General features: G+C 44.5%; 1 protein-coding gene across 1 annotated transcript in view; it reads right to left on the bottom strand.

Annotated features, from left to right (window-relative positions):
* Positions 1 to 15283, bottom strand: part of Tsr1 (Tsr1 ribosome assembly factor) — a 32933-nt gene extending 17650 nt beyond the window's left edge. The window contains exons 1-11 of the mRNA XM_037425573.2: positions 15128 to 15283; positions 14867 to 14937; positions 14305 to 14391; positions 14075 to 14187; positions 13839 to 13917; positions 13042 to 13158; positions 11940 to 12010; positions 7918 to 8074; positions 6424 to 6582; positions 5305 to 5452; positions 1251 to 1483 (exon numbers count right to left, since the gene is read on the bottom strand). Of these exons, the coding sequence (XP_037281470.2) occupies positions 1251 to 1483; positions 5305 to 5452; positions 6424 to 6582; positions 7918 to 8074; positions 11940 to 12010; positions 13042 to 13158; positions 13839 to 13917; positions 14075 to 14187; positions 14305 to 14391; positions 14867 to 14937; positions 15128 to 15242 (1350 nt within the window). The 5' untranslated portion in view covers positions 15243 to 15283. The remainder of the gene's footprint in view (positions 1 to 1250; positions 1484 to 5304; positions 5453 to 6423; positions 6583 to 7917; positions 8075 to 11939; positions 12011 to 13041; positions 13159 to 13838; positions 13918 to 14074; positions 14188 to 14304; positions 14392 to 14866; positions 14938 to 15127) is intronic.
* Positions 15284 to 15478: the final 195 nt, after the last annotated feature.

The raw sequence follows: 15478 nt of genomic DNA, 5'->3' as shown, positions 1-15478 counted from the left end.
GCCCCTGCGTCCATCCGTCCATGCGTCTGTCCATGCACTAATTTGCCTGTGTGTCCGTTCGTCTATCTATTCAACACTCCAAGTACCACCATCTCGCAACTTTTCATCATATATTCCTCATATAGAAGCACCGCCATCCAGCGGACATTCCAAGGACTGAACGAGATGAGGCACACGCACACTTTTTTACGGCCTGCGCTTCATGTCTACTTCCCACCTTTAACCACCTCGAGTTCATGGTATATACTAGTTCACTGTATTCATGGCACTGCGGCCCAACACTCGCTAAACCTTCCTAAAACCTAGGAAGTTACGCCCAGAAAGTATAACTAAGCAAGCCTTTCTTGTCTTCTGTGCATTGTTGAACAATGAAAAATTCGCAGCGTGGCACGCGCGTTATCTAAAAGCCGAATTCTCCTGTACATTGAGCACTACCTTTATTGTTCAACAACGCACAGAAGAAATCTCTCACCGGCACCACCTTGGAGGTCAAAATGTTATACTTGTTACACACTACTACAACGGCTACGAAGGACGAACGGGTGCCGCTATAAGGAACTTTGCCCCTAAAACTCGTTTAATTTTGTCTCTCCACTGATCAATCAGAGGATCACTGGATCACCAGAAAGCTGCATGCTGTCACTGACACAGCAATGAAAAAGGGCGGCAAAATCAAGGACAGCAAAACACCGATGATTCATACTCAAAAAGAAAAAAATTATAAGTATGGGCATTATAAGCCGCCACACAATAAAAAAGTTTTTATGCTCCGTAATCTCTAAATATGATGTACAGAACAGTTTTTTGAAATATTTCTAACCTTTCTGCTTCGACAAGCAGCGCCGTTTTTTCTGCAGTGTCCTCCGGGGAACCACCTAAAGCAGTAGCCCAGTGCAGTGTGTTATCGACATGATTACTTTCTCCAAATGGTCTGTTTTGGCGGCAAAAGAGGTTTACTTCAAAGTACTTTACTTTTGCCCATATGTCACGAGTATTAATGGATGTCATAAGCCAAATTGTACTTATGCAATCATTGTCTAAAAAAGAGCTAGCGACTTCTACCCGACTTTGCAATTTAAATGTCAATTCCACGCAGGTGCAGCGTAATAATGTTGGGCCCAGATGTTTGCAGCAGCCTCAACAACCGGCTGGCAGAGATGCTCAAACAGATGTTACAGGACTCTTTTTAAGTCCCAGTAAAGATCTCTTTCATGTGTCACGGTGCCTGCAAAATGAAGCGCTCGACATACCGATTCGGTGTCGTCGGCAATGGTGGCGTTGTCGGTGTCAGAAACTTCATCGTCATCCCTGTCCATCGGCTCGAACCCTTCGCCTCCTTCCTCTTCGTCCTCATTCTCGGAGTCGGATTCAGAGCCCTCCTTTCCGCTCTCGTCATCCAGGATCCAGCAGGCCTGGTATTCAGATGTGCCCTTGGGAACCTTCTTGACCACCTTCTTTCTTGACTCTGTCCCTGACTGTGCGGCTGGAAGACAAGAAATTCAGGTTACACGAAGAAATAAGGCCTTACATAGCAATCAACAGTACTTTTGATTGGCTTGCTTCATGAGCGCAAATGTTTGGCCTCCTCCATTTTGTCACTTAGCAGTGTACGTATAGGTTCACCAGTGAATCTACACAAGATTTGGCTGCTCAATTTTTCTTTTTTGTCTTTTTGCTCTATTGGGCCTTGTGAACTTCTCAAGCTACCCTTGTGGCTCTTCACTTTAGGCCCATTTCCTGTATTTCACTGGATAAAAATTAATTTAGTCATTGTTGGATTTGTTGGGTAGTGGCAGAGCAAAAACAGAGGGAAAAAGAAACAGAGTATAGACACGATAAGCACCAGTTAAGAACTAGACTTAATTGCCATCACCTGTACATATGTTTGTGTCATCATCATGCAGTCGGGGAAAAAAAAAAGAAAAGTGATGACAATAGCGTAAGCCTCGTGGACACCCCCAATATACGCTGTAATGGTCAAACCAACTAACCCACAAGTACATTTTAGGCATCTACTGCCTTTATTTATACCCATGTCTTAACGCCACCACTTCCTAATAAGCTACCTAGTGATCAGGCTCGAAACTACATTACTGTGTCTATAACCGTGTAATTTTCACTCTTACAGTATGTTTGAAAATGAGGAGTGACTGTGCAGAACATTATCAAATGTATGTGCCATTTCAAAAGGTTCCATTCCCAGTCAGTTTCCTTATTAAAAAATGTTTGCAATTACGACTTGACATTGCGAGCTGCTGTCCAGAGTGCATTTTGCAGCAAATACAGTAGAACCCCGCTGTTGCGTTCCTGTGTGGTGCGTTTTCCTGGCTGTTACGTCGTTTTCGGCCAGTCCCGGCACAGCTCCCTTAGGATCCAATACATTGGGAACCCCGCTGCTGCGTCGCAACTGTGGGACCGTTCCCGCATCATACGTAGCGAAGTGCCACGACGTGCCCGCTTGAGTGGCCATGTTGTTTTTCATGTAGCTTGGCTTGGTGGCTTGATGATGGGATTGGCCACCCAAAGTGCCGGGGGCAACACCTATGACGTATTTTCGGTTCATGCCAGCAAAAGCATGACCTTTGAGATCCGTATTTGCACTCCAAGAAAGATTGTGTCTATGATGCGTTGGGGTCCTAAAATTGCTTTTGGCATCTGTAAAAGTAAGGTCTCCGAGACCTGTTTTTGTTTTCTTGGGATGTCACGCTGGCTTAAACTTATCTCCACCGGGTCCCGCAGGCGGCCCAATTCAAAGCCCGATCGCCATCACCATCGCCCATGTGTGCCCGTGCTACCCGTGCTTGCTGCGGTCTTCTCGCATTGCCTTTTTCCGTGTCGGTCGTTGCGCAGGTTATACGAGCGTGCAGCATATACGAGCGTGCAGGTTATACGAGCGTGCAGAACTGAACACTGCCATGGAGACTGTTGGTGGCAGTGGAATCGCGTTCAGTGACTATGCTTCTGTTGACGACGCCGTTGTCACCTTTGCGATGTTATCCGTCGACGATATCGTGGCTGAGTGCGCTGATCTGTGCGCCAGTGACGAGGAAGTTGAGGAGGAGGTGGAGCGGATACCGAAGCCAACGTCCTCATCGGCCGTAGCGGCACAGGATTTATTGCGAAGATATGTGTGCACCAGTGACAATGGCGAGAGCCACATGGTACTACAGGTGCTTGAAAAACGCCTTGTGCTTGTCGGGCGTGAGAGATGCGCCAGGCAACACTGCATGATTTTTTCAAGCGAAAGAATTAAAATAAAACTATGTGCAGTTCACCACTACTCTTATTTCTCAATTTTTCGCGTTTCTCGGCTCTTGCGTTTCCCGGCTCCTACGTTTTTTTACGGTCCCGTGAAAAACGTATCAGCGGGGTTCTACTGTACTCTCCGGAAGACAGTAACGACTTTACAGTATTGCAGCAGCACTTTCACTTTGCAACTACGAGAAATATATACGCAATACAAAACAGAGAGACACCAAAATCACTAAAAAATTAACTCAAGAGAATGTGAATTGCATTTTTTTGCGTCTCGTATGGTTATGCAACCTGGCCACAAATACAATGTGAAGCACAAATCAGACTACTAATGTAGTCATCTACACCACGATGCGGGGCATAATGCAAACATTTTTTTTCTATCTTTGCAACATAATGGCATTTTTATGAGTTGTTATCATACCGTACTGGTGAAGAGACGCATATTGACGAGCACTTAACGGACAAGAAAGACATGACATTCACGATCTTGTCCCTTTAGTTCTCGGCAAAGTTTGCTACTTCACCTAATACGGTATAATGATCAATCACCAAGTAGTCCAGCCTTCAAAAATTATTGAGCACGTGATCTTCTTTTTATGGCCAAAACAACAAGACGTGCTATAATGCAGATGCTGTATTACACTGGAATCCCTTAGTAACGGACACTGATGTAACAAACAAATGGGTATAACGGAGACCAGTGTGCCGACATCGAAATAGGGGTTGACAAGAAAATGCATATGTGGTACCCTAATTCTAAGAGACAGTTCATATAAAGACAAGAATTGCTGCCCAGTGCATGTCCCTTATGAAGGGGTTCAACTGTATATCCGTTATAAAATATGTAGTATTAATTCACAAAACAATTAGCAGAGCCAAATACGTGAACCCCACTCATTTTGCAGAACCTGCTAGGGATATTGTTACTAACAGGCCGACACAAAACATAAGCCATCACCAGACTAGATGAATTTGGCAGGGCTGCCGTAGAAGTGTTACATGAAGAGTTTTCGAAGCAATTATGTGCAGTGCAGCAAACGACCAGTGATGTTTATTCATATGCGAATAGCAGGTGATGACTGCTGATTATTATTACAAAAGAGATCACTGTAAACTTTAAATGCCAGTTCCATTTATTGCCTTTCATTGAGGCCCATAGAAGACCATTGGAGAGCCAGATTAATGAGTATCAACATCAGTAGCACTATATAATAGAGAAAAGCAGTTTATCAACACTGCCACGGCTGAAACTAGCAATAAGAGATGACAGCACAGACATCATGAAAGGATGTATTATTGAGCTGTATGCATCTTTTATATGAGCGCCATAAAGCTACATTTATGGCTTGTGCAGATGTTCTCACAGAGGCTATTCATATCTTTAACGATCAATAACTAGGTCCAACAGAGCCCTGTGCTTCGAACAGAAAGCACCAACGTGTCTGATGCACAAGATGAAAACAAGCACTAATGAACTACTTGAAAATGAAACATAATAATGCTACTATTATTTGGTTACAGTTTCGCAGCATAAGCTCGAACTAAGCTGTAGCATAGACATGTCCTTTTTGCTGCAACAGCCCTAGCACACCACTACACACATACTCAAACGAAAGCAGCTCAGAAGACTTCGTTTTTCAAATGTACATTGATTAATACAACAGTGAGCCCAATCAAATTCTGAAGTACCATATAGGCAATAAAGAATGTCATAGTGTGACACCCTGGATTAATAGCAACCACCCCTGTCCACTTGTATACAGGTACTAAGCACACAAGCGCTCCAGCATTTAGTTACCATTAGAATGAAAATGCTGTGACTGGAGATCAAATCCATGACCTAGGGCACACTGCTGCAGAATGCGACATCCAGCAAGCAACCACAAAGAGTAACAGCACAGCACTTGAACACAGCACAAAAATTACAAGAGACTGAACTGTCGGAGCTACTGCAGGCTGAGAATGCCAAGCTAATCCTGCCTAAAGTAAATACCTAAACCAATCAACGAATGAAATGCAGCTTATAAATGCACTGCCAGCACTCACATTCAGCTTCTGCCAGCTCCTCGGGTGTTGGCCATGTCTGCTCTGCATCCATCTCATCCGGCACGTTTTCGGACTGCAGCGACTCTTGCTTGAGAGGGTCAGCCTTCTCGAGAATCTTGGTGGTCAGGTCCGCCATTTCCACAGACTTCTGCAAGGATTAGTGCAAGCCTTAATTTTGAAAATTCACGGATGATTGTCAATACTGTGAGACCATAGACACCACCGCCGCCCACGTTCAATAAACTCTCTTACTTTCTCTTCCCTTTCTATTATTCCCCCTTTCCCCCAAGTGTAGTGTAGCAAACCAAGCTGAGCTTGGTTGACCTCGCTGCCTTTCCTCTCCATTTCTGTCTCTCTTTATACCAGTTGACATAAGTGTAATTATTGAATATCTGCTCTCGAATGTAAAAATTGGATGTGTAGACAACATGGCACATGGGGGTGGGTGGGTGTTATTGTGCTGCACAAGAGCATTAACTATTAAACACTTGACTGGAACCTTCACATTGCAGCAGAAGCCCATGTGTATAACAATGAGGTAAGTATACATTCACGGGGTCGAAGCAGGTTATAAAATGTTTTGAAACCTTGTGCATTTCTCTTTCGTTTCATGGAAGTTACAGAATAAACCTAAAAACTTTCTATGCAACAACTAACGGACACCATTATTTATTGAAATATTATGACTGTTACGTTAACTGTTGCACGATTGCTCCGCTCCAAAGCAGAGGTCAGCAACCTTTTTGAGGTGGAGAGCCGTGTTGCATGAAGCGCACAGGGCAGGAGTCGCATGGCAAAGCGGGGAGGGGGAAAAGAGGAAAGGCCAGTGATTCGCAGTCAAAGAAAAAAAAATCAGTGAACTAACAAAAATGTGAAGAAAACTGAAATATAAAAATGACTCTAGCTTCCAGCCCTTTTGTTACGAGATTGCAATTTACAAACATAAGTTACCGGCAAAAACTTTTTTTGATCTCAAAACTGCCATGTTGCTCTCCAGAGAGGTGGCGACTGAGGGAAGGGTTCTGTCGTCACGCCGGGGGCCTCGTAGTACTGCCCCGTGGGCCGCAGATTGCCGACGCCTGCTCTAAAGGAAAGGTCAAGGTCCGGGGCATCACTTACAGATGTGTCACGAGACTTCAGAATGAGGCCATGAGGGTCATCAGGGGCATCAATCTGTGTCATCTGGAAGTCCCCGTGGCCCGAGATGTGCACAAGAGAGTTCACGCTGAGTGCCTTTCCCCTGATGTACCCGGAAACCTTGAGGGTTCCCACAAGGTTCTGCAAAGCAGGACACACACTAGTGAACCTCGGAATCTCGTGCAATGCTTCAGTTAATGATGGGGCCAGTTATCACAAACAAACAAGAGATAACCAATGATCAGACAAAAGAAGAGAAAAAGTTAAAGGAGTACGGACACAAAATTTTGAATCTAACATAACTTAGATTTGTGCAGGCACTAATACATCATTTCAAAGTATCAATAGCAAATATGGCCTGCAACATATTGAAAAAGAACCACAGTGTGTGTCACAAAACTAAATGTCCTATGCCTTTCTCACAACATCAACTTGGTTTTAATCTAAACAACCAGCAGCCACCTGCATCACAATTTTATGTTGGCTGTCATGATTCTTGCTAGCATTCTCTACTAGCAGAATTTTTTCGACAGACGCAAAAGGTATCTCCTTTAAAAACTTGCAAGAAAGTACACAAGTTGATGAAGCGTTTTTGCTTTGGACACACCGAAAAGCTTGCCTCCCCAGAGCATTTTTGCGGACTCGGACATAGTATTTACAACATCCCAGAGAGGATTATAGCAGCACTCAGGGAGCCTTTGTTGAAAAGAGTACTAGTCAACACAGCGCTCATGTCAATGCACTTCTGCGTGTTCATATATCAAGTTATGCTTGCATGTAAACCGTTCAGGGCCCTGCCTAGCTCGATGCTCAGAGAAACGGGATTCGCAACTGGACCCTATAAAACCGTATTCAAATAAGTGTTGCACGCTCAAGAAAATGAGGTTTTCAGTCATTATAAGTGGGTCATTAGCTAGTTACTAGAAAAAAGCAACAACAACAAAAAACACTTGTGTCGGTACTTCTTTAAAGGGACGCTCAAGAGAAACAATGACTTGGTCTATATTGACAAATTACACTCGGAGAACTCTAACACCACATGTTTCACTATTATAAGTTCTTTATTAGTAGAGAAAATATTAGTTGAAGTTTCATCTTCGAATTTTGCACCAAAATCTCTGCGTGTGACGTCAAAAATTTTAAAATGTATTTTTCGTATTTTCACGACAGTGGCTTGGTCAGACTTTCTGCAACTTTGTTGTATGCTAGGTCTATGGTACCCAGAGATTATGATGTACTTTTCTTTTTCTATTTATGACCCAGTGGACTCTTTCAAAATCTATGACATTAAAGTGTTTAGTGGTGGTGTCTCCACCCACCCATATTTTCTTTACGCGTGTTTTTCGCTTACAGGCGTCATGTCGTGGTAAGAGTGGTGCTCACAGAACTGTCAAATTGTACTTCACTAACACGCATAAATCAATTTGCTCTTTAGTGTCCCTTTAGATGACCTTTGTTAGTAACGCCTTTGCTTACTTGGCCTTCGTGAGGGCAGAATTCTACGCTTTCTGCAAGCATGTGCGGACGCGAGTCTCTGTAGCTTATCAGCCGTCGCTTCTGATCGGCAATTTGTCGCAGCAGCAGCAATCCGTCTTCCTCCTTGTCCACTGCACGAAGCTTCTCCCCGGGGAACCTGCGGCAGACAAGGAGCCCCAATTTGTACATCATTCCTGCATGCTAATGCCACAAGGGGCTACACTCTAAGCAAAAATTGAGTATTAAGTACCGTAGCACCACAGGGGCTATACTTTGAGCAAAAATTGAGTATTCAGTTGTGGGGTTGTACATGCAGCCCATAGTCTTCACTGCAATGGCGCCTCGGCTTCACACTACGTTTGCACAAGCAGCGGCAAGGGGGTGTTGCGGGGGAGGTGACAATGTGCCGCTCCTGCAGACCTTTGCGCCCTGCTCCTTGGCTGAACACACATCACTTCTTGGGGGGTTCGGGGTCTTTTGAGTTGAGAAGCTGTGGCTGACACAGCTCGATTAAGTCATTAGCCAATTAGCCGCCATCACTCACTGCACACCGCCCGGTTCTTTGCGGGTGACCCACTGCCCCAAGGCCGGAGTTCAAAGCCACGAGAGGCGAGTCCGAGCATTATTGTTCTCTCTCTTGTGTGCTTCTCTTTTGGTGCCTTTGCCCATTGACATGCAAAACTAATCCACCACTTTATCTGTACTGTATTTTTGTTGTGTGTTGGTGGCTGCTTGATGCTATAATAAACAGTATCAGGCAAAGAATTTCAAGGGGGCACCTCGTTTTTCACTCTGTATGCCATGGTGAAAAAACTGTCGAAGGGGGGGATGGTTGAGCCCGTTGTGCCACCTCTTGGCTACGCCGCTGGACGAGGGTATCATGCTATAACTTATGCGCGCGTGATTCGAAAGCAGAACAATCGCAATGCCGCAATCAACGAATACGATGCTCGTTGAGCCCATATCGCAATAGCATCCTTATAAGCCTTTCCAAACCACGAATGTGGGAACAGAAATCAAATCTAGAGTCACGAAGGCCATGAAGGCCGCATTTGGTACTAAACATGCGGATCATACTGTGTTAGGTCTTGCGCACTTCACATCACACACGACAGAGGAGCGCACGATTTGTGCTGACAAATCAAAAGGCCATCACGACCTACTAATAACTCTCCCCCATACCGGGCATGAGATGCGATTAACTTGGCGTAATATGCCGCGCTAAGTGGCTCTTTGCTGAAAGGAGGCGTCATTGCACCCAGAACTCAGCTAAAGGAAGTACAAAGACACTTCAAATAAACGAATCTGTGAATAGAGCTGCATAGACCAAAGAAAACTGAGGCAACAGGTAATCCCCCATAAAAATGCTGCTGCGGCGGAGGAACGGCTATGACGTCACATGAAAGCCATGTACTATATGCACGTACAGCAAGCCAGCGAGACTACGATACACTGTCCTTAAACTGCTTTAATGGCCCCTGTAGTTTGTTAGCGGGTCGTCTGCCGTGTCTTGAGGCCAGTACACAAAACACATCTAATCCAGCATTGACAGAGTGGCATGACATCGTCGACCTTGGTTCAGGCAGTTGTGATGCTGGCAAAATAATGAGAACAGTGGTCTCGGTTACTGACCACTGCGCAACACTGGCGAACCACGGGCTCTGGCAAAATAACGAATACAATTATGCAACGCTAAGCATTTGGGTTTTATTCAAATTTTGGTGGTGGTATGATGTTACGCAAGACATTTCTGCTCAGAGCACGTGGCTTCTGCTTTTGACCACGTGACAGCGACCAGAAGTTCAGCCATTGAAATCAGTCTATGAACGAGCATTTCTACATGAACAGGAGAGTTGGGAGCGCGGGAGGAGCGGACTAGATGGTACTGTTGAAGTTGGCGAACCCTTCAAACAATCCCGCCCCCACATCGACCTGACTAGTGCAAAGGTCATTCAAAATGCTAATTTCTTCGGTAGGTGGACTCTCAACCACGGAGCCCTGATCTGTGAAACTGTTCTCCTCAATCTCAGTGTTGAAACCTAAGTGGCGAAAGCAGTTAAGGATAATTTCCTCAGTAACTGCCTTCCAGGCATCAGCCAAGATGCTGATGGCCGACAGCACATCAATCACGTCATTCTTGTCACTGTTGACGCATAAAAGCAACATGATTCAAAAGGCGCAATCGATAATGCACTTTCAAGTTCTTGATCACACCCTGGTCTATGGGTTGCAACATGCTTGCCAAGTTTGGGGGCAATAATTCCATTGTAATTGCTTTGAGATTGTGTATATGTCCATGAACACCGCAGTCATCGACGAAACACAGCACTTTGCGATTTTGCTGCTCGTATCGCCGGTCAAGCTAGCGCACATACTGTTCGAAAATATCTTGGGTAATCCACACTTGGAGTTCGATTCATACCACACAGGGAGTGATCCGATGCTTGTAAAACACTTTGGGTGCTTTAATTTTACTATGATGAGGAGCAGAAGTTTTTCCATACCCGTCATGTTGCCTCCCACAACTACAGTCAGCCTTTTCTTGCTGTGCTTGCCCCCATAACAAGGTTTGCCAAACAAGGCTAGCGTCTTGTCAGGTAGAACCTTGTAGAAAGGCCAGTGTCATCACAATTGAAGATATTTTGACGAGCACTGGCTCAGCAGAGTGTGCAAAGCTTGCCAACACAGTAGTTGGTCAAGCGTTTGCACGACCGAACCACTCTTGCTGCACATTCGCTTGAAGGCAAAGTTGTGCAACCAGGCATCACTGAACTTAAAGCCGGTTATACCTATGCGCAGGGCGAGCATCTCTACCTTCTGTCGCAGCAGGTTGCCAGGCATGGGTATTTTCTAGCCACCGTGACACTTAACCACATGTTCAGCGATTCCTCAATGCTCGGGTGGCAGCAGTCTTTCAGTTTTTCTGCGTTTTCACGCATGCTTTTTCAACTGCCTCCAGAATCTTATCTTTCTGCTTGAAGCAATCTGAGACAGTTTGCTTGGAAACGGAAAATTCCTGAGCAACTTCAGACTGAGGTCGGCTGCCTTCGACCTGGTGAATGATCTTCGCTTTCTTCGCCACCGTGAGCATCCTGTATCTACTGCTTTGGCCACGTTTTTTCTGTATGCCCACGACGCAGAAACAGGCGGTATCGAAGCCATTTCAGCAGCTCGCACACTGAAGAAACACACATGAGTATAAGACACTGAGCGCGAGAGGCTCATCATGCCTAGCCGCAAAAGCAACTGACAATGCCTGTGCGAACACGCTAGCATAAAGGCCACACCAAGTCACGAGTCCACTCCCTACTTGGCTTGGCTGCAGTAGGCATTTAATGGCCACGTAACCGGCTAAAGCCAAAAGAACATGCCGCCTAACATAGCCTTAAAGATCAGCAATTCTGCACGTATTTTACCACTGGCTTGACGTCCATCCATGTCTGGTTCAAGATTTCAGTGCTGGCAACCTAGCAAATGTATTGCAACCATCACTGATAGCATGTTATAGCGTATGTGCTACAACCGAACAGCCAGTCGGAGTCCGAAAAATCGAACGGCGCACTGTGGGTTGTCTGAACTTTCGGCCGTGAGTGTACATTAGGTTTAATGGGGTGAGCGGCGGGGGCCGCGATGGTGTTCGAATGAACGAGCATGTCCGAGTCGTCTGCATCCAAATAAACGGTCAGCGACTGTACTACCCATCATTATCAATGTGGCTGAATAATTTTAGTGCTGCAGGTCCTTCTGTAAATATTATAGAAAACTCTATATCTGGAATGATGAGGAAGAGGTCACTTTAGTGAAACTTGTCCTCAACTCTCATAATGAAGAGTTTTCAGCAGTGATTTGCAGCAGCTCATTCACTGGAGGTACGATGAACTCTGGATGCGGACACGCATAGAACGAACAAGCTTTCAACAAAAGCGCATCACTTCCCACCAATAAAACTAACATTACGAACATCCCTAGTAGTGTTTAAGATGGAGTACGGGTACACCAGCTATTTACAAAAGTGTGCTTACCTTGACTCTAACGCTTTGGTGACTTGCTTTCTTGCTTCTGCTCTCTGCTTTTGTGGGAGTGCCTCAAGCCCCTGTGAAAAACATAATAATGAGAAATTGAAAAGGTCTTTTTCTTTGTCAGACACAATATTAGGGAGTACCAACAGATGATTCACCCAAAGAAGGGTGGTATAGATGATGCTAATAGTAGTAGTTATGTCATACACAAGAAGAAAGTAAAGTGAACGAAAAGACAACCTGTCACCTGCAGAGACCCAACCTGCTATCTTTGAATAATGCATCCTCCAGTCCACTTCATTGTGTATAACTATGACATGAAAGTTGCACTAGAAGTTGCACAATTCAAGTGCAAAACTTGCGAGCAGCATAGCTGGCAGCAGAACTTTTTCAACCCCAGAATTCAAGACAAATACTGAAGGTTGGAGCTGTAACAGCTTTGGAAATGGTATATAAGAATTACCACAAACTGCACCGAAGCTGATGAGGTCTGGAACTGTTTTATGTTACGAATGCCTCAAATGGCAACAATGAGTAATGTTCGTTCCACTAAGGAAATAAGTTTATAGTTACCACTACTCTTTCTTTAAGCACAAATAAATTCTGGGTAAACAACAAAGGGCATTGCATTTCTTTGCATCTGGCCTGGAAACTAAAACTGCCTGGCCAGATGGACAGAAATACAATGCATCCCACAATCGGATGTATGTCAAAAGTGTATAAATAAAATACTTCAGGTGACTTTTTCTCAGGATGAGTGGTTGGATGAACACAATGAAAAGACACATACGGTAGAGCTACAGTAGTTGAAAGCCTCCATTTCCGAATGTGATATTGGTAGTATATTTCCAAAAGAAACTAAGAGTCACCTACCTGGGCTTGGCCACACCTATCCAATAGCAATAAAACTGAATGCCCGAGTTGTAAAACTACCACTGCCTTGTACAACCTGAAGGTAACCATTGATATCTATGCTCGCACAAGGTCTTCTAACGAGGAGTTATTTGACTTTTATTACTTTACTAGTTATAAAATGTTTTGTTTTGTTCAGGATCTCCTCAAGCACCCACACTATGAGCCCAAAATAAACACCTCAAACACTGACCTGTACAACATGGATTGCTGATGGCAGTCCCTGGGCGAATAAGATCGACAGCATCATGTCGCCTATGTCATCATAACCACCGTCAAGGGAGTACAGGAGCACCGTTGAGTCGGCAACCTGAAAAGTGGATACAACTTTGAGGCGTGCAGACTGTGAATGAACAAAAGGCATAATGTAATCTATAGAAAATGATTACCCATGTCCCCTCGTTCTCCATTCTCAAATGAAACAACACAATATGACGGGCTCATTTATGGAAGGGCGACATCCTGCCCCATAACATCAGCTGCAGATCACATGCCACTCTGATTCAGAAAGCGTACACAATGAGTAGCAGTGTTCGAAGGAGAAAACAAGTGCAAAAGTTATCCACAGCTATCCACAATGCAAATGCAACAAAACACGAATGAGATGACGTTTACACCAAGGTGAAAACTGTCTAAATATTCACAATAACAACAGTAGTCTGTGATGAAAACAATTAGTACTAAAGTTCAATATAACAGCTTGAAGCTAAGAAGTGTATATTTAAGGGCTAATTTTCTTTGTTTATACACAACATTAATGGTATTAACAGACAGTGATGCATAATTGTCTGTTCTTATTAAAGCTGAATGTAACAGCTTGTCACCTACAACGAAGTATGTGCATAATTTTTTTCACTTCCAGTATTAGAATGTCACAATAGAATGCTTGTTGCAAATAGTGAACATTATGAAGGTGCTTTGGTGTTGGACTTGATTTAGCTATAGTAAGTTATAATGATCACACTATATTAACGCAGACTGGTGGCTCACCTTGGCAGCATCGAGGGTTGCATACACGTCGCCCGGCCTTGGAATCACGAAGGAGTATCTTTTTTTGAATCGTGGAAGACTGAAATATAAACAAAGGATTCTCGAAACATGGCCAGAAAACTCGGTTCTTGTCGAGTGATCGCTCCAACGGGAGAACTAAATTGTAATTACGTCAAATAATTAGTGCTAATTCTAACGAACTCCAGCACGTTGACATAGAGGGCCACGATCCCCACCTGATGTGGCAGTACCCCTGGCCGCTTTCTGTGATGACAGCATCCTCGTCGCACGCTTTCACGAGTTCGAGGAACTTGGCTGGGTCCTCGTTCGCGTGAAGCGGGATGATCGCCTTTGGAGTAAAGCGAGTCGAGTGGTGAGTGTGATGGCGCAACTAATAATCGTGACGATAAGGCGGGACCACTTTGTGAAGATTTAGCTCCCAGAACAGCTGATTGACGACCCTTACCGTCAGAAAAGGCGGCACTCCGCTTCCTCCAAGTGCCCTTTTTCTCTCAGTTGCTTCCTCACGTTTCAGCTTTCTGAGCTGCTGAATCTGCGATTGCAATCGAAGTCAGCGATAGGTCAAAGCATAAGTATCGGTGGCTGCTTTACAGACATTAAATGAGACACCGCTGTTAACTTGTTCAGTTCGGAAGAAAGACAGGTCTAAAGTTTACAATTCCAACGCTAGCGAACGAGCGCTTTCACAAGCGGATTAATAAAAAACTTTTTTTTTTGCGTGTGGTGAATGTGGATATGAGATGAGGTATCGCCGCTGAAAACTGAATTCCTATCGACGTCAAGTTTGGTGGTAGTGGTTAGAAGATGAGAAAAGGCACCTAATTTCTGCAACCCGGTCGGGAGCACGGCGCAGTGCCTGACGTCAAGTTTGCCGCAACAGAGTCTAGACGTGCTACAACAACGCGCGATCCTCAGCAGCAAAGTTTTGGAAGGTCTGACAAAAGTCAAACCAAGTATTTGCAAGAAAACAGAGCGAAATGTGACGCATTCCGGTGGCTGTCACTCACCTGATTCTTTCTTTCTAGCCTCTTCAATTCGTGCTTGTTCTTGCGCGTGATGGATTTAAGGCTGACTTTTCCTGGAAATGAAAACAGTCAAACCTTAGTGATCGCAAGTATTTTTTTTTTTTTTTTAAGGACACAAGCACTCGACAATATGAGCCGCATAGCTACGCTTCGGGAGAAGCACATGGCCGTAAGCGCAACCCGAGCACAGCAAACACAACGGCGCGCCCTTCGCAATACCGGAGCAAGATGACGACAGCTTACCCCTGCTGAGAGATTCCAACGATCTGTTGCTTTTGTGACGACCATGCTTATGTGCCTTATTTTGCTGTTTGAAGGCGCCTGGCCTGTGCGTAGCATTTTCGCTGGACAGCGCCATGTTTCCTGCGAAACTACCTGATTCAAACTGATTCAGCACTTTGTCTTTATTCCACTGTTTCGTATGCAGTGTTCAAACAAAACAAAAAATGGTATAAAATAAAAATAAAATATGAAGCAACTAAACCAATGTGGAAGCTTGATCAATTTCTTACTATATAATGCATGTTGAAATAAAATTTCTTGAGGTATCTACTGAGCTTATATTTTTTTCTCGGTAGGCAAATATCAAGACGG

Source organism: Rhipicephalus microplus, chromosome 5, assembly GCF_043290135.1.
Source record: "Rhipicephalus microplus isolate Deutch F79 chromosome 5, USDA_Rmic, whole genome shotgun sequence".
Lineage (NCBI taxonomy): Eukaryota > Metazoa > Arthropoda > Arachnida > Ixodida > Ixodidae > Rhipicephalus > Rhipicephalus microplus.
The sequence above is the reverse complement of the archived record's forward strand: the minus strand, read 5'-3'. Positions and strand labels throughout refer to the sequence as shown.